This window comes from Spodoptera frugiperda, chromosome 8 (genome assembly GCF_023101765.2).
Source record: "Spodoptera frugiperda isolate SF20-4 chromosome 8, AGI-APGP_CSIRO_Sfru_2.0, whole genome shotgun sequence".
NCBI classification, from domain to species: domain Eukaryota; kingdom Metazoa; phylum Arthropoda; class Insecta; order Lepidoptera; family Noctuidae; genus Spodoptera; species Spodoptera frugiperda.
This window is the reverse complement of record NC_064219.1, coordinates 9,748,368-9,767,166: the sequence shown is the minus strand read 5'-3', so window position 1 is coordinate 9,767,166 and position 18,799 is coordinate 9,748,368. Positions and strand designations below refer to the sequence as shown.

Here is an 18,799-nt window from a genome sequence, read left to right as displayed (position 1 = left end):
TTCCTATCAGAGATGTGTTATGCTATGTTGCTGTAGATGGTATCAGTGGTACACATAGTAATTTAGCACTGGTGAAAACGGATTCAGCTAAGTTCTGTTTTTTATATGGAAAGATGCGTGCTATGGATGTGTGACAGTTACCACTGATACTAAGCTATGTAGCTGTGCGAGGATTTTGTGCAGCTTGAGTGTGCGATGTATGGATTATCAGGAAAGCCATCAATAGCACGCATCTTTCGATATAAGAATCATAGCTTAGTTGTGCCAGTTTCCACCAAAGCTGTGCCAATGCACCATCAATGCACCACCCATGTGTACCAATGAATATGATTGGTGGAAGCCAAACGCATCCACAACAACGTAGCATAGCACATCGTTGCTGGAAAAGCATCCTTAATATTCGTCATTGCACCAAATCCTAAAATGACTTTACTTTAACACCAAACATATAAAGCTTCGCTAGATTTTATCATACCCAATCTTGCTGTAAAATAACTTGCAACATACATATGTTGCCCGCAGGAGCCACGCCCGTATAATAACTCAATGGCCAGACGTATCGGGTGTCTCGCCTTTTAACTTAATTAAAATATTTCGTAACATAACTGTTGTTTGGTTTGAAATTGTATGCGTTTGTTTACTGTGAAACTGATGACGTAATCACAATATATTGGGGATTAATTAAACTGTGGGGGATTAATTAAAATTGTCTTTTTGAGATGAGTGGTTGCAATGATTGGTATACGAGGTTTCAAATTCGGTTTGAGTTTTTTTTTAAAACGTTGCCTCTCACTAGGATTTTAATTTTCATTTACTCTGTTCTTCGCGAAGATTATCTGTTTATGTTTATTCGCATGTATGTATACTTCATAGTGTGATGTAGGATTTATGTCGTCATCCGTTACTTTACTCGTCTATCGTATGTGTGCGATTTCTGTCATCTGTTATATTATGTCATGTGTCGCCACCGTATATTTAAAGTTTTTGAAGCAACAGCTCTACATTAGCCCCTTTTTTTGAGGCGCGAATATCATCCAACGACTTTTCCTTGGACCTTGGGCAAGGCAAGAGGGAGTATTAGACTCTTACTGACTAAAAATCACCCCGTTTTTACGTCTGCTTTTGACCCGGAGCCCTGGTAAACTCGTAGTAGTACTAGGTAGTCCGCAATTACATTCTAGTACTACCTCAAGCTTCAATTACCGTACAAGTAACAGAACAATTCACCCTTTAAACAAAAGCGAAGATAATATTCCTTTCAGAAACATGCAAGTCGACCTAAATAACACGAAAAATGCCTTTTTATTTCATTCTTTGATATAACGGGTTTCATAAAGGCTAAACTTGGCTAAGAGAATCCTTTGATACAAAAGACCTCTCAAGCTTTGCGTTAGTAACAGAATTTTTAATACCTGGCAACTTGATATTCATTTGTTATTTAATTATGTATTTTATTTTTATTTGGTTTAAGGTATTTTTTCATCGCGATATGGAAAGAGAGATATGCTGTGCCATGAGAGTTTCTTTGTGTGACAAAATCAATAAAAAACAGAAATATATAAATTCCAATCCAGAAGAATTTAAGCAAGACATAAGCTTATTCCCTAGTATGGAGTGTTCAATATTCATTATTTTATTAATGTTATAAATCAGTATCTAAAGCATATTCTATACAACATTTGTTCACAATTTGGTCATCCATTAACAAAAATACGAGCTCAATTACTTGCATATTACGCCTTACACCTACGTCTTAACGCTTGATTGACTTAAACAAATATATTTTTCGCATATGCTTATCTAGATTTAAAAAAAAAAACAGCATAGGCTAATTCGTGCAAAACTACGGCTAAAATAGCTAGTTATACTAGAATATAGTTCCGTAATATAATTTCAAATACAAAAACTTCATAGAAACAGAATTATATTCGTACTCCCAGTGCCATCTCATAAATAAGTCACTTTCTAAAATGGACCATTCAAGGAAGAATGTTGAGGAGAGATTTTCCCATATTTATCTTTATGAATATTTAAATTTGCACTTTACTCTGAAATCTGAACGTTTAGTTTTGCAGACGAGCGGTTTCCAGTATTTTTCGTTTTATATAAATTTTATTTCTTGCCTTTTTCGTTGAGTTGGTTTTATTTCTAGGTAGGTGAAGAAAATGGTCTTTATATGGTCCATATTTATGTTTGAGTACCTAGTACCCAAAGCCTTAGATCTTTTCACGCAAATCGAACACGAATTGACAACATTTTGATTAAAATTCGTGAAAACTAAAACTGAACTATCAATCTGACTGCACGGTTGGTTGGCAACTGGCTGCTGTGCAACGTGTTGCGGGTTCGATTTCCGCACGGAAGGACGCTATGTGTGATCCACAAATTCTTGGTCTAGGTGTCATGTGTATGTGAAGTTATATGTTTGTAAACGCACGTGGGGCAATGTTTAAAAAAAAAATCAAACGTAATTCTTCAATCGTAATGTACTTCAAATGATGTCATAAATATTACTTAATTTCATAAGCATTAGAAATGAGTTTGATTATAGAACTTCCCCTGTATAAGATTGTCCACAAAGAGCTGCAGCTCTCAGCTGTGACAAAGGCCTGTAGTACCTGGAACTCGGAAATGAAATCTGATACAGACGTCCTCGTGAGTAGACATGTTCAGCGCTATTGATATTTGTGTGAGTGACATCTAATTATTGATTTTGTGGAGACAGAGTAGTAGAAATTTTGTTTAATGTAATTTTTTTTTACGTAGCGCTCTTATCTTATCACTTATTTGGAATGACCAGTTAAATTAACAGATCCAAGCTGTTTCCTAAGCTAGTTAATAAAAACAGATTGAAAGTGATCAAGGCCAGTGATATAGAGTTTCTGTATTTCGAATATATACCGTATTAGTAAAAATATCCTACTAGCTTTTGCACGCAGCTTCTCCTGCGTTCCCATGTTATAAAAGTATCCTATCACCCAAATCAATTCATACCATGTTTTTATACCAAATTTCATCAAAATCTGTTCAGTAGTTTCAGCGTGATTGACGGATAAACATCCAAATATACAAAATTTCACATTTATAATATTAGTGTAATAATTCTATATGTGTTCTATCTTCTATATGTATTAATATACATACAGAATACATATATGTATTAATATACATATACACTGATGAATGATGAATACGATAGAGAAAAATTAAGTTGTTTAAACCTTAAAATACGAGTAAACTTAACAATAATAACTTTATGTATATTTTTTGAATAAAACGTAGGTCTACTCGTTTACACCCCTGTCATGTACGACAGATTGATACACACGTATTGACAGACGGACTGACAGTCAAGTAACGATATAATGGAGCTGTTCTTGGAAGTACTCACGAGACTTCGACTTTTCTTGTTGTAAGCGTGACGAAAGCAACGATGTGTTAATTGTAGTCACATTTTCACGATATAGTGTTTTTTTTTTTGGTATGTGTCGTACAGTTTTTAGTTCTGTTGTAAAAGGAAACAAGTTTATTGCTAATTATGCAGTAACTAAAGATAGTTTTATACTTGATCGTGTGATGTGTGTGAGGGCCATGCTTCGGCACGATGGGGCTGTCTCGACCGGAGTGATACCACGACCTCACAAAAAACCTACGTGAAACAATGCTTGCGTTGTGATCGTTGTGTGAGTAAGGTTACCGGTTATCAATTACCCTTCTACCCAATCCCTGATTCCCCAACAACCCTTAAATTCTTAACCCTCAAAAGACTAGCAACGTACCTACTTGGTACGCCTCGAGGCGGCCAATCGAATACCATCAGGTGATCCGTCTGATCATAAAAAAACAAAACATTTAGATGATTATAATATCAATAATACAAATTACCGTATAGTGGCTGAGTTCGAGAGTTCCATAAGAAAAGGAGGATCCTTCGACCAGGCGACGTGATTGTGGCTGGCGAACTTTTTGCTCAACTGTTGTTCGTTGAGATTTTCTTCACATGTAAACTTCGTATGTACGATGTAGGATTTATGGCGGCGTTTGTTGGTTTTTTTAGTCGATCGGCTATGTTCGACTTCTGTTATCTGTCATTCGGCCTGTATCAGCATTGTGCTTTGTCGCCTCTTCTTACATTGAGAATTTAAAAAGTATAAAATACCTAGTAATACTCGGAGAGAGTGAGACTCAGAAAACAGCATCTGCACCATAATTATCTCTCTTTAACAACAAAACAATTTAATGATTCTTCTCAAAACAACTTAGTAAATAAATTAAAGTAGGCGTAAAGTTGTAATTACCCTTATTTATCAAAGCAAATAAGTCTTAAGTTAAGTATGTAGGAAAGTAAAACTGTAGCCCATTTGAGATTATGTAAATGATGTCAAATTTGTGAATGTTTTGCGAACAATTTGTGAGGCACACATGTGCTTGGAGGACGTGTTGTAAATGGTGGTAGGGATGGGCTGTGTGCTGTTGGAATTTATCGATATCGATGGATTTTGTTTGAAGTTTGTTTTTGTAAATGTGTTATGTTGTTATAGTGGTCTTGGTCTTGGTCGTGATCTCAATGTCTCGTTTTTTTTTTTTTTACATTTGATGGGTCGACGTATGCCCGTTATCTCGCCTGATGGTAAGTGGTGATGTGGTCTACGATGAAGCACGTCTGCCTATAAGCAACAACAAATACCGGTGTGTCAAAAGTACTAATAATTTATTTTTTGCCTTAATATTTTTAATTTTTTTTTTGTTGTGGTTCATAATGTTTATTTAGTTAATTATGTATGATATAAATTTTGATACTAATTTAATTAATACCTAAATATTGATATCTTTTTGTTACTTTAAGGTCACTTTCACATAATTTACAACCGAATTTCCGATAAAGAATAAGTAGGTTGTCAGACAGATAACACAATCAGATATAGCACGCGACTGCAAAAGCCTTGTAATTATAAATCTTCTAAGGATCAACCATAAAATAGATTAAATCTGGATTATTATAAGGTAATTAATAACCAAGGTCAATTTTATACAAATACTATAATTTAATTATAATTTGTGAGGGTAATGAATTTGTGAGATATAAACTACTGGAATATTAAATAGCGAATTAATTATTGAATACTTTTTTGGTTTACTCGTGTAATTATTTGACGAGGAACTCGACTAGTTTCAAGCCATGCTAAAGGCTCATATTCATGAGCAGTACTCCGCAATATAAGATGCGTCGAGTAGCAGCACGACAGTCGCCGCGTCGTGTGCCAAACATAATAATTAATTTAGAATGTCTCGAAACGAAACGAAAGATATGATGTAAGTAATGAATTATTTACCTAGCAAAGAAATCTGTTTTGAAACTGGTAGAAGCTAAACTGATAGCAAATATAAATTTGTAATCAAATCCTGCCTATCATTGGACATTAATACAAAATAAAAAACAAGCAAAACACATAACCAATAAAACATCCTTCTAAAATATTGAATCGAAAAAAACAGAATCGACGGCGAAGCCTGTTAGAAAACGGTGAACGTTACATTTTACAAATTCATAATGCAATATGAATTCAGGGCATAAACTGGGAGTAGGATAACAATTCATTATGTTTTATTGCGTCATAACGTATCAGACAACTCAGGGGAAATTAGCAGAAGTTTAGAATATTACTGTGTCATCAGTTCTGACGTATTTTATGTGAATAATTTTCCATTACTCATGCTTTATTAAGAATGGAGTTATGGGTTTGTGTTACATACAATGTGTTGCTTTTTTGTTTTGCAGAATTTGTTCCTGATTTATTAAAGGCCAATGGTATACAACATTCATTTTGAGGAAGTATTCTGTACATTATTTTGTTACCACCTTTCTTCTGCGAGTGTTGTAAAAACTGACTTCACATATTTTTATGTATAACCCGGTCAACAAGCAGACGGATCATCATCATCATCATCATCATCAGCCGAGAGACGTCCACTGCTGAACAAAGGCCTTCTCCTTAGTCCTCCACGTAGAACGGATTATCGCCCACGGATCACCTGATAGTAATCAATTGCCGCCGTCTATGGACACCCGAAACACAAGAAATGTTACAAGTGAGTAGTCGGCCTTCTGGGGTTTAGGAATTTTAGGGTTGTTGGATAACCTCACTTACACGACGACTGTGTTGTTTCACGTTTATTTTCAGTGAGGCCGTGGTCGTGATCGTGAATCATCCCAGTCAAGCCGGCCCATATGTGCTGAAGCAGGGCTTTTCGTCACTTAAATACTTACATTTGACATTAAAGGTAACCACATTCCCTGATAAACAAGAAACTGAAGCTTTTGAATTGCAATGTCAAATCAAGTAGTAGCTGTTAGAAATTTTCGCAATTTTTATACTGATAATATAACCTCCTATGTTTTATATCACTTTTTTATGTAAGGTCACGATTCCATCAAAAGAAAAAAGGCAATAGATAAAAGTAATACCAATCGTCCTTCGTAACATTCAAAGCATAAAAATTCTTATTGCTATATAAATTATTCAAAAACCCTAAAGTACGATAACAGATTTCAATTGTAAAGTTTACTTTGGAAAAAAGATACACTTTTTATTTACCATTCGTCTGGACTTTATCTTTCGACTTTTATTGTTATAGTAATAAAACCTAAATTAGATTGGCATTTATATTCTAACTCTATTAATAAAATATTATTGACTAAGCTAGGGTTTGTTTTGCAAACTTTTTAACGAGATTATTATTTCAGACTTTATTGTTCTATTGTACAAGTATCTAATATTAGCTGAAAAGTTTTATCACGCACATACGTAAATTATTATTCTTCAATAAAATGTAACTTGTGTTTCTCAAAAAGGGTAAGGTGTCGATCAAAATATTTATTTTGAACAAAATATCTATTCAGATATGACCTTCAAACCTTCAAGTAAAGAGCGTTTTCCTTTTTAAAAGGCCGCATTGCACCTGTGTCTGTGGTGTTGCGGGTGTCCATGAGCGGCGCTGATCGCTTACCACCAGGTGACCCGTGTGCTCGTTTGCAAACTATTTCATTAAAAAAATGAATTCCATACTGGATATAAAATACATCAGACCACCCAATAATACTTACGATCCAGAAATCAAAGTCAAAATATGTTCGCCAAACGCATTAACTTTTACGACTACAAGACAAGATAAAATTTCCAAAAATTATTAATATTTCATCGATAACCCAGTACATCACTATTGGCACGTGACACAGTAGGGACGTGATCCGACGCTGTACAAAAGTGTGATCTGTAGCCTTTGTAGTGCCTCCGTCTATATTACAATTTTAAAAGGTTATATTTTTATATACTCTTGTTTATAGGAAAGATGCAATATGTTTAGAATTTTTCTTTTTTTTAGATAATCTCTTCTTTTAGAATACAAAATACCGGTGATGTAAGACGAAGGTGATGTGATTGTATGTACTTTCTAAGATTATTTAGACACCACTGACAAACGGTGAAGGAAAACATCGTGAAGAAAACTGGGCTTATAATTTCTAATTATAAGTCTGAAATCGCCAACCCGCATTGAGCAAGTGTGGTGATTAATGCTCAAAATTTCTCCGTGTGACAATAGGGCTTTGGTCAACAGTGGCCACTTATAGGCTTCTAATGTAAATGTATGTAATGTAGCACATTCATTGGAACACATAGCATAATACTGGTGGAAACAGACTCAACAAAGCTATGCTTTTCATACGAAAAAATGCGTGCTATGGTTACGTGCTTGGAAACATTGCAAACTGATTTGATTAATGAACCATTTGTAATTTTTAGGCCGCTTATTATTTGTGAAGGGTACGTACATTCGTCGAATGACGCAACGTGGACACTTACTGCCGCACTCAAAGATATTTAATGATTACTTAAACTATTCATTAATTACGATTATATATCGAAAACAATTGCTAAGGACAGGGTTAAGTAACCATTAAATGACTCTGAGTACAGCCAGACAGTTACCCTCACCTATAAAATTCTTTAATCAAGCGTTCCCATGGAGACTACCAACAAACTTCATCAACATGTTCATGAACCCATCCAGTTTGTCTCCATAATGTACATAAGTAAGGGGTATAAACTAAGTTGTAACGAGTCCGGTCGTATGGACATAACTAAGTTGGAACTTCAAGTGTTTTAGCGTTCGCAAGTTTGGTGGTAACAGTGCTGGTGTGTTCTGTTGCTCTCTTGTGATTCCTGGGTGAAATGTTGTATCTATGTGAGGTTGTATTTGAGGAATGTTGTTAAAGGGAATTTAGAAATCGGTTTAGAAATCGACTTCCACATTTGTAACCTTTTGAAATTCCTAGTAAATATACTTATACATATCGTAATTGTTTTATTTGACACATAGTTTAAGATTATAGTATCGAGTTTGATACATTATGTTTTGATTTTTTTAACTATTCAAGAAACAGAAATATAGATCATAGGCCCAGAATAAGATAATACCTTTTATAGAAAAATCTTTACTAAAAAGAACTAACTAGCTAAGACAAATCGGGATGTACCATTTCACAAATCTCTACTTAACTCCTTCACGGATAAGCGGTCACGATGACCACCTAAACGGCGACGGCCCTTTTTATTATAAAATTAGAACATGACGCTGACGGCTGAGGCCACTAAATTGACATAAAATAGGTGTCATTGTTAAATAAACCTAAACCTAAACTAACTAACTAACTATCTACTAACTCCTAATAAACCTATGGAAGAGTAGGTTTACAAAGGTACTAAAAATAAGTAGTTTAAGAAATGAAATTAATTTATATGCAGCCCTACTCATTCTATGGCTTTTGTGACGTGCTATAGTTAAGACATAAACAAGATATAATAACGGACAAGTTTATTATCATTAATAAAAAAACTAAATAAAATATTGTTTTAATTTTTCAATTTAAAAGAACCACTCATAAATCGAAATTATTCAAATCCATCTCCGCTAAATTTAAAGCCCAACATATCAAACAACGCTCACACTCACGCTTCAACTCCTGCGCATCTGATCTACGTCAGTTTGAATTAAGAACACAATCGTTGACGTGACAATGAGACGGACGTAGCAGTTTAATATGTAAATGTATAAAATGCGCGTGAGTGACTTTGATGCAACAGATAAAGGACTATTGCTCTATTAACGGTTTTATTTATCATTTTTATGAATGTTCTTATGTATTTGTATTAACTGCTACTTGTTGGCCGCCTGGTGGCAAATATAACTGCTGAAGGTCTCGGGGGCCAAATCCTCGAGTAGTGCTGATAAATTATATTATTAGTGGCTTTAGTATTTTCAAAGATTTTTAGCTTTTTTTTTAGTTAAAAAAGTCGTCCAATAACTTCTCCCGCCTTGTGCGTGACGAGAGCGAGTGTCAAAATCTTACTGTTTAAAAGCTACCCCGTTTCTACTCCTACTTTTCGAGCCAGAGCCCCGGTAACCTTTCACGTTATCCACAGCTCCGGATCAGGCATCAGTCCTACTGAGCTCCATCTGTAGTGGCTCTTTGAGACTCCAACTACCCTTGCAGATATTAAAAGATACGTAATGATTGCGGTGTATGAAGTAATAATAAAAGATAGGATGTTTTGTAATTTTGTAGCAGACAGATAAATATGTCATATTCATTAATTTCATTCAATAAATTAATTCACAAAAACAACCAGTTCTCAAACTTCTTTACAATCTTTTGCTCAAAAGACAAAAGCAATGTTATCAAAACGGTCCATTCACATGACTCTTAACGTCAACACATTCCTGTATTAAAGAAGAAAATTACGACACGTAAATACGGTCCCCGACAGTCGTAAACGTAAACGAAACGTAAACCGTAATCGTTCCAGTTACGCCAGTTACGTTTACGCGCGCGTTTACGAGCATTTCCGAACGTTTGCGTCGAGTGAGACTTGATCAGTTTTGATGTGAGTTAAAAAGCTTGAAAGGAATGGAAACAATATCTTTTATTATATGTTGTAGTTATGTTTGAATATTATATGAGTTGTTGAGTTGTATTTAAGCCTGTGAGTGACTCTAGGGATGTGTCGTAACAGGCGTTGTATCATAGGGGCTCCGGAGCAGGTCTAATTGGACGACTCGGTGTCCCTTATCAGTGCTGAAGGTGGTCGCCGGGGTGGTTTTAGTGAGATCAAAATCCTTCGCTCCCTAGTCCCCAAAAAAGTAAGTGCCTTTTGAAGGTTTTGCCACGCTATCAAAAACAGGGCCTGTGAGTGAGAGTGAGCTAAAGTATTGTTGTAACTTCTCTGGTGTTGCGGGTGTCCATGAATGGCGTTGATCATAATACATAGGTTCAGTAAGGGCAGCGATGTCCTCTCTTACTTACTCCCATAATAGACCTTATTTCAGATGCTTAGATAGTATTTCATGAACAAATGTTGTTACTAAAAAAATCTCTGTCTAAAAACCTCGAAATTATTTTTTCACCATAACACAAAAATTGCCGTGGAAGTAACGTTTTTGTACATCATAAACACCACTACAGAAGTTACCAATATGCTTTCCACTGCCTACAAAACAAATAAATCTTACAAGAGTCAAAGGTCTCTTTCAATCAATCAAAACGACTTTTTATACAACAAAAATAATTCCCACACTTTTCCGCATTGAACGTTTAAGAACAAATGAGCGAGTACACAACGAGTACAGTCGGGAACATAAATATCTCTCGATATAGTCTACACATATATCGTTATATGTCGCGCGTTCATACTCCACGGTCGGCAATAGATTCAACTGATACCCATCTAACTGTTGGCGTTAAATCTCTGCTGGTTGCGCTTGTGTAGACGACTGTACGTTTTGTGATTTCTTTGAGTTAGCTAGTTTTGAGGAGATCAATGTGCATTTTTATTTGTTTTATGTTATTGTGGTGGGTATAGAGGCTGTTTGATTTTTCACTGATTTTAAACAAGGCTTTGTTGGTCGAGTGGTCGCAAGTGCGACTGCAGGTCAAGCGGTCTTGGGTTCGATTCTCGGGTCGGGCAAAGTAGTAAGGAAGTAAGCAAATTACTAGCAATTTTTCGGTTTTTCGAAAAAAATCTCAATAGTAGGACGGAGTTTGGAATTTTGCCCAGCAGTATATGACAATATGCTCATCCCCTATTACATGCGTAACGTGTAGCGGGTTCGATTCTCGCACGAAGCACGATCTCGCTTGCACGATATCATGTTTTTTAATAAAGCATTTTCACCCGACTGCGCCAGAAGGAGGGTTATGTCAAAGTCAAAGTCAAAGCATTTATTTCAATTAATCCTAAATAAGGCACTTTTGAAACGTCAAATTGAATTGTCCGTCAGTCTGTCTGTGAAACTAGGCGCTCGTTCCAAAGTGTAGCTTCGAATGGAGAAGAACGAGCAAGAAACTCCATCGTTACTCTTTTAAAAAGAAGTTTTTTACAATTTCTCTGATACACTATTTATCTATTGTATATATATGTAGGAACAATGTAACTACAATACGTCAAAACTAACTGGACAATAAAACCAATTTGTAAAGAAAATAAAATAGCGGGTTATTTCAAACATAGTGCCCACATATGTACACTTACAATTTTGAAATAATGCTTCTATACAAATAATAATAATATATAATTTAATCTTTCACATAAAAAAAAGGTCTGCTTGATGCCACAGGATCCCTAGACTGCATTGGAATAAATTAATACTTTAAGTTAACGTGTAACTAGTGATCGTATTTGAGCATTGTCTAGTGTGAGCGAGTGTCCAGTGGAGCCGGACCAAAATAATTCATGCTGCCACGCATTTTTATCCTCAATATAATCTGACAGTTTATAATATGCCTGTTTACACAGTTCACGCTTTATACAAGATTTAAATTTTTTCTCGTTCAGATTCAGTATGGTAGTTGGTAGTTTATTATAACATTTAACACAAAAACCCATGAAGGATTTCTGCACTTTGGACAATCGGATATGTTTTTCGAGAGTATGTATGTATGTATGTATGTATGTATGTATGTATAATTGTTTGGCACGCCCTGCAGCCTAAACGGCTTGATGGATTTTGGCTTGAGAGGTGTCGTTAGATTCGTATTTGCTGTGAGAGTGACACTGGATATATCAAAATAATAAAAAAACAAAATGGCGGATTTTTGGCGCCAAATTCGAATATTGCTCACTCTCTAGCCTGAACGACTCGATGGATTTCAGCTTGATATCGTTTGATTCGTATTTACTGTGAGAGTGACTATAAAAATAATAAAACTAAAAGAAAATTAAATAAAAAAGGTAATTTAAAAAACTAAAAAACCCGACTGCGTTTCTTTATAACATGAAAATGAAAAAACCCTAAAACAAGAAAGTCATCGTAAAATTTAAGCAGTCGGGACCCATTCTAAACATTTAGTGAGGGCACATACAGCTGGCTTTCTAAACTGGGTCCCGACTGCTTAAATTTTGGGTTTTTTCATTTTCATGTTATAAAGAAACGCAGTCGGGTTTTTTAGTTTTTTAAATTACCTTTTTAATATATGTTATTTACCAATAATATCAATTACATACATAAATACAAACAAACCCATGTTAGTCTGTATTTTAAGAAACATTGAATTCGAAAGACTAGCATTATCTATCCAGGAAAGGACATAGCAACGTAAGTTAGACTTAATTCGAGATCTAGTGCCAATGTTGTTACGTCTCATTCAGATAAAACTATCTTAAAGAGGAAATTTATCGATTGTATGGAGATACGGCCAAGATGGTGGTGAAACATGCCTTTTATGTCTCAAAGGGGTATATAGGATCTTAGTGATCATTAGTTATGTTATCAGATCCTGAGTAAAACGTCGATATATATATAGCAACGTCACGCCTTTTATCCCCGAAGGGGTAGGCAGCGGTGCACATTACGGCAATGCTAATACAATGTACACCCACTTTTCACCTTTTGCGTAATAAGTCCCATGTAATAGATGGTGAGCCTATTGCCATATACTGGGCACATTTCCAGACCCCGAAACAAGCCCATAATACTTAACCCGACCCGGGAATCGAACCCGAGACCCCTTATCCGGCAGTCGCACTTGCAACCACTCGACCAACGAGGCAGTAAAACGTTGATGTATACTGATCTTATGCAAGAATCATAGCAGGTGACGTACGAAACTGTAGAACTCGTAAGTATTTTTCCCAGAAATAAGAATATTGACTCTAAGCCCCCACTTCTAACACCCCGCGCTCAGCATTTTCAAGCAAACTTTTGAGAAAAGAGGTAAAACAATCCAAGTAGCAAACATAAGTCCGATCTCCAAAAATCTAAATGGCCACGTAATTTAAAAAAAGAATCCGTTCCAACCGTCAGACGACGGATTCAAAATTGGAAGCCATAAAGGCGGGAACCAACCGGATGTTGGACGCTCGGCTCCATCAGATCCGTATCACGACAGACTCCCGCCAACGGATTCATTTCCGGTCGACGGTTGCATTTTGAATTTTAGAACTCAATTTTGAACGAAAATAGGTCAATAATACGATTTCAAGATGGCGATGGTGAAGCGATAGTTGAGATGATTTTCTATATTTGTCCGTATTATATTGCTTGTCGATTGATTTTATTATAGCCTCCTGAGTACTGAAGTTCTAAATTTAGGACAACCAAAAAATAAAATATTTTACCGAAGTGCACCAGTTTAGCATCAAGTTTTTTTCGTGAAACGAAACGTTGTAATTTTTAGTTAATAATTATAATTTTAAATTTTAATTTTAATTATAATTTTATTTTTTCTTGTGTCTATATATAAGATATCATGTTGTAAAAATCAAATCAATAAACGAAAATATCATACCCTCGGACTCAGGAGGATAGATAGAATTTATTGCCTAGTAATATTACTTTAAAGTCCATTTTAACTTGCTTCTTTAAGTCGGTTGAAATAAAAACTGGCGAGTGTAAGGGTATTCTAATACTGGGTGAAGTAGTATTATAGACGACACAACGACGACAAAACGAGAGATTTATCGGATGTATTTTCTTTCTCAAAATTTTGCCTTTTCGCATGTGATTGGTGTTGATCCCATTGATTTATTTTCTTTTATTTCTTTCTTTTAAAAAAATCTTTACTCCACACTAGGATTTTCTCCTGTGTCGTGGTCGTGGTCGTGGTCGTGGTCGTCATGCACATGACACCCCGACCCGAAACAACAATTTGTGGATAACACAAAGAGTTGCTCCGAGCGGGAATCGAACCTGCTATACGTTGCACGGCAGCCAACCCAGCCTTCGCACCAACCGCGCAGTCGAATTGCATTTCATCTAATAGGCAGATAGGTGTTCCATCCCATTAGTAACTTACCCTAATCATTCATTTGTACAACATGTTATAATCAATAAAATGAACCTTCCAATATAGTACCTACATAAGTACACGTATCATTAATTAGATGTCACACACACTAGTATCAATAGCGCTGAACATGTCTACTCACGAGGACGTCTGTATCAGATTTCATTTCCGAGTTCCAGGTACTACAGGCCTTTGTCACAGCTGAGAGCTGCAGCTCTTTGTGGACAATCTTATACAGGGGAAGTTCTATAATCAAACTCATTTCTAATGATAGTAATGCTACAATTTTATGGGTCACGTTTATGATTTAATTGAAGATTTTACCCATGACTTCGCTTGTATCAGTACGAATATGTAAAAGAGACTCAAAAATTCAAGCAAAATTGTCGGACAAGGTGATTTTAGTTTTATGTCTTAAGAATCCCGAAAAAGCCAGTATTACTTTGCCCGCCCAGGGAATCGAACCTTGCCCGGTAGTCGCACTTGCGACAGTAACAGTCAAACCTTCAAGTCAAGGAAAAAACTATCTATCTTCATAATAGGTAGGTACTCTCAATGTGACAACAAAATAAAAATGTCTCCACTACTCTAATAGAGAGGGGAAAAACAGACGCATATTGAGATCGACATGTGTTTTATATAAAAATTCTCTGCGTGAACTAAGTGCATCACTATTAAGCTGGTAAGAAATTAGATTACGTTGCCCACTAGGCTTTCCTGTCGTGTACAAGGTGACATAGAATGCGAGACGGTACAATAATGGAAGAACTTATAGACACGTGCAAGATAATAAAATGTAGAGTCACTATGAAGGTCTATTACTAATTTTACAAAGCAGTCAAAAGAAGTCCACAATGAAAAATAGTTGTACCAGTAAGAATCTATTTCCAAAATTTATAACGAGGAGCAATAATAACAGTGAATCTCCTATTTTTATATTTTTAATTATTATTTTGTTTTTTATATTAAACTAGCTGGTGCCCGCGAACTCCGTTTCGCCAAGAGATGTTAATGCGCCAACAGAAGATAAAAAACTATTATAATAGAGTCATTTCCGTATGTTTTTAAAGTGAAGGTGTTGCATGCCAGTTAAATAACCACTTCTCATATATGTTGATCAGGACACTTTGTACTTCCACCATACCGAACGTCGAAATACATCGCAATAAGCCTAAAGAATTTCTTTATACACCACATTTGATGTTCTACCTGTAGGAGCCAATACAAACAAATTATCGGAGCTAGTGACACGCGAGAAAGCCACATAAAGCTGTCCGTGTGAAAAACAGCTCGTCCTAAGATCGACACCAGCGGCTCGAAGTGTCTGACCTTGTGACTTGTTAATGCACTAATAAGACGATCGATTTCGTTTGGCCTGACCTTTTCCTCTAGCCACAAAAGATTATGGGAATGAGGCAATCCACGTTTCTGCCACTCTATCGAAAACATGTAGCAGCGGACTGACCCAAATATCTTTTCTTTTGTGAGGAGATCAATTAAGCGCTTTTGCTTTAAATGAAAGACTCTAGAAATTAAGTCATGTCTGTCATAGGAAGCCTGACCCGTCAGCAAGTTATTTTCTATTTCAGGCCATTTTGGGTTAGTAGTCATGGTAATAAAGAGATCTGCGCCGCCATATTTTCTGACGTAGCAAAACGCATCCTGGGTTCGCTCAGCCATGTACCTGGGACCACCAGTGAACGTAGAAGGAAGAATTACCATTCGACCCAAGTTTTCTGGATCAGAATCTTGCTCTAAGGCGTCTCTTAAATCAATGTAATTTTCCGCTCGTAGTTGCCTTTGATTAGTGCGTATGAATACCAACCGTTCAGTTTCTATTTTGGCATAAACGTCTACTAAAAACTGATTAAAAAGGCCCCGAAACCTGTGTAAATAAGGCTGTTCGTTATCCCGTAATTGAATCAAAAAACTGTAGAATTGCATTGCCGAAGTTTTTTTATTGTAATTTGGAGTACCCGTGCGAGGATCAACATTGTAAATGCCAAAATTGTAGCCATCTTCACCTCTACAAAACATTAAGGGATACTGTAAGGTATCATAGGCACGGTGTGTTTCACTTATTCTCTTTAGTTGATCGTCGTGAGTACGGAGCACAATGTCCCTCCGGTCACATTCCTGGTCCACTAACAGTACAGCAACTTCGTTTGTAGTAGGCGCATTGTATCGACCAGGATGTGATCCTGTTGGCCTTTTATCAGCGGAAATTACAAACTTATAATTGTTGTGCTCATCATTCGAGACAGATTGAAGCGCCGCTTTAAAACTGTTAACGTAAGGGTTAACACTATGCAGCATGTTTTGGAGGCTGCATACCAAACTTGAGTTTAAATTAGGGATATATTGTTGCCTAATATTTGCCTGCTGTTGGTAGTTATTAACAAAATATATTTGTAAAAACCTTGGCTCATCTGTCGGTAACAAAGATCCTATCAGATGGTATACTTGGCCTTGCACTTTGAAAGTAGGCATAAATGCCGCTTCAGTGATTTGTTTCGCTCCAAACGAAGTCATTTGGAACGCGCTGTTGTAGGCTCGTACCTATATGTTCCAAAAAGTGTCTCGATTGCGGATGTTATCCATTTAACAATTGTTTCAAAAGTTCCGGTGGTTCTTGTATACGCTCTAACTTAACTTTACCGGATGCACAACACATTCCTTTGGGCTCTCCGTGCCACTTAAAGGCACTGCAATGCAATGCGGGCATATTTCATCCATTGAGCCTAGATGAGTATATTCGGCATATTTTATTATTGAGTCATAATTAAATCCACTTTTTTCTTTTTCTATCCATGGCAACTCTCCAAAGTCGTATACCATCGAAGCATCATCTTCGCCAGGTCACAACCTAAGAACAACATGACGCAGCCGGTCTTCTTCTAACTGTATCAATCGGGTGTCACTGGATTGTGTTTGCCTCAATTCTTGCACACGACTCCTTTCTTCTTCCAGGTGATTAGCAGTAATTTCCTGTTGTTCGTAGTAGCGACTGCGAGCAGCCGACAGACGCAAATCATGTTGTTCATCGCTTTCGAACATCCGGGATATTTCATGGCGATGGCGATCCGCAGACAGCCGTGAACTTCTTTCCTCATCTGTTTCTAGAGAACGTGAGATTGCACGGCGAGAACGGTCAGCTGAGAGCCGATCTTCACGCTGTGTGAATGTCTCAGACTCGCGAGATGTGGCGTGACGTTCACGGTCAGCAGTGAGACGCTCTTCACGCTGAGTGAATGACTCAGACTCGCGGGATGTGGCGTGACGTTCACGGTCAGTAGAGAGACGCTCTTCACGCTGAGTGAATGACTCGGACTCGCGAGATACGATATGACGCTCACGGTCAGCAGTGAGACGCTCTTCACGCTGAGTGAATGACTCGGACTCGCGAGATACGACATGACGCTCACGGTCGGCTGTAAGGCGTGCTTCATGCTGATTCATCGTTTCTGAGGCGCGTGAACCAGCTACTTGTTCTCGAACCGTAGCTAATCTTTCTTCTCTTTGCGAAGCTGTTTCCGAAGATACCAATTCAGCATAATATTCCCGCCTCGCAGCTAAACGTGCCTCATGTTCTTCCTCAGTTTCTTGAGATCTAACTTGTCTCTGGCGTTTAGAGGCTCTCGAATATTGAGAAAGACCTGATTTCTTTCGTCTAGGCATAATGATTCTTGTCACAATATTACTTGGACTAAGAACTGTAGAGTATAAGATTTTGTTGGCTGCTCCCCTGCGTTACCGGGTAGGCTACTTCCAAATTATTATACGTAAACCACAAAACAACATAAGCCCGAAGGCATCTATTCTGATGAGTTACAATAAAATGGGAGTTTTAGCCAGTATTGAACTGTTACCGCCTTCACCGCGTGGAGGTACTCCCAGCTTATGTTATTATTGTTATTCCTTACATAATCACGGGACCACAGGGTCCCGGACCTTTGGAAGGCGTACGAGGGGCCGAAGCCAACTCGCAGAGGCCCGTTGAACAATTTTAATCTAAATGTAATGGGACATCAGCCGGCGATTATCCCTGTATGCACTATGGAAGTACACCAAAGGACAATCCCCGGTTGATGCAGGACTATTGTGAGATATGGTAAAAGGAAATGATAGGGATATGGGTGTGGGTGGCTGTGGAATAGTTAACCGGTTAACTATGGGGACTATGGCCCCTGCCCCTGACCAATATTGAAAAATACGGATAAACAGGCAGGGGGTGACTCGCAAACTCAATAGTGGGCCCCGGAAACGGCCGCTAGCATGTAGCGACAAGGGAAGCAACATCCGTTGAGCTGCTTGAGGAAGGGTAGGCATCCCACGGCTATCAGAGCAATCCCGGAAGTACGGTCAAGACCCCTACCAGCATCTTACTGGGATACGTCCTTCCCCCAAGTGGAGCTGAAGGCAACTCCACTCTTGCGAATCTCCACTCAAACCAGCCGA

The 18,799-nt window shown here is 37.3% G+C and overlaps 1 protein-coding gene across 1 annotated transcript; it reads right to left on the bottom strand.

The window, feature by feature from the left end:
* Window positions 1-17,199: 17,199 nt before the first annotated feature.
* Window positions 17,200-18,242, bottom strand: LOC126910917 (uncharacterized). The gene is made up of 2 exons (XM_050695255.1): window positions 17,751-18,242; window positions 17,200-17,543 (listed from the first exon to the last, which is right to left on the bottom strand). The coding sequence occupies exons 1-2, from the start codon at window positions 18,017-18,019 to the stop codon at window positions 17,201-17,203; spliced, it is 612 nt and encodes a 203-aa protein (XP_050551212.1). The 5' UTR covers window positions 18,020-18,242; the 3' UTR covers window position 17,200.
* Window positions 18,243-18,799: the final 557 nt, after the last annotated feature.

Bases quoted from the DNA above. Each gene is read 5' to 3' on its own strand.
- LOC126910917 (XM_050695255.1), bottom strand. From the start codon at position 18,019: ATGCCTAGACGAAAGAAATCAGGTCTTTCTCAATATTCGAGAGCCTCT. The intron at 17,544-17,750 runs ATCTCGCGAGTC...ACGTCACGCCAC, and splicing joins GACCGTGAGCGTCATGTCGT to ATCTCGCGAGTCTGAGACAT.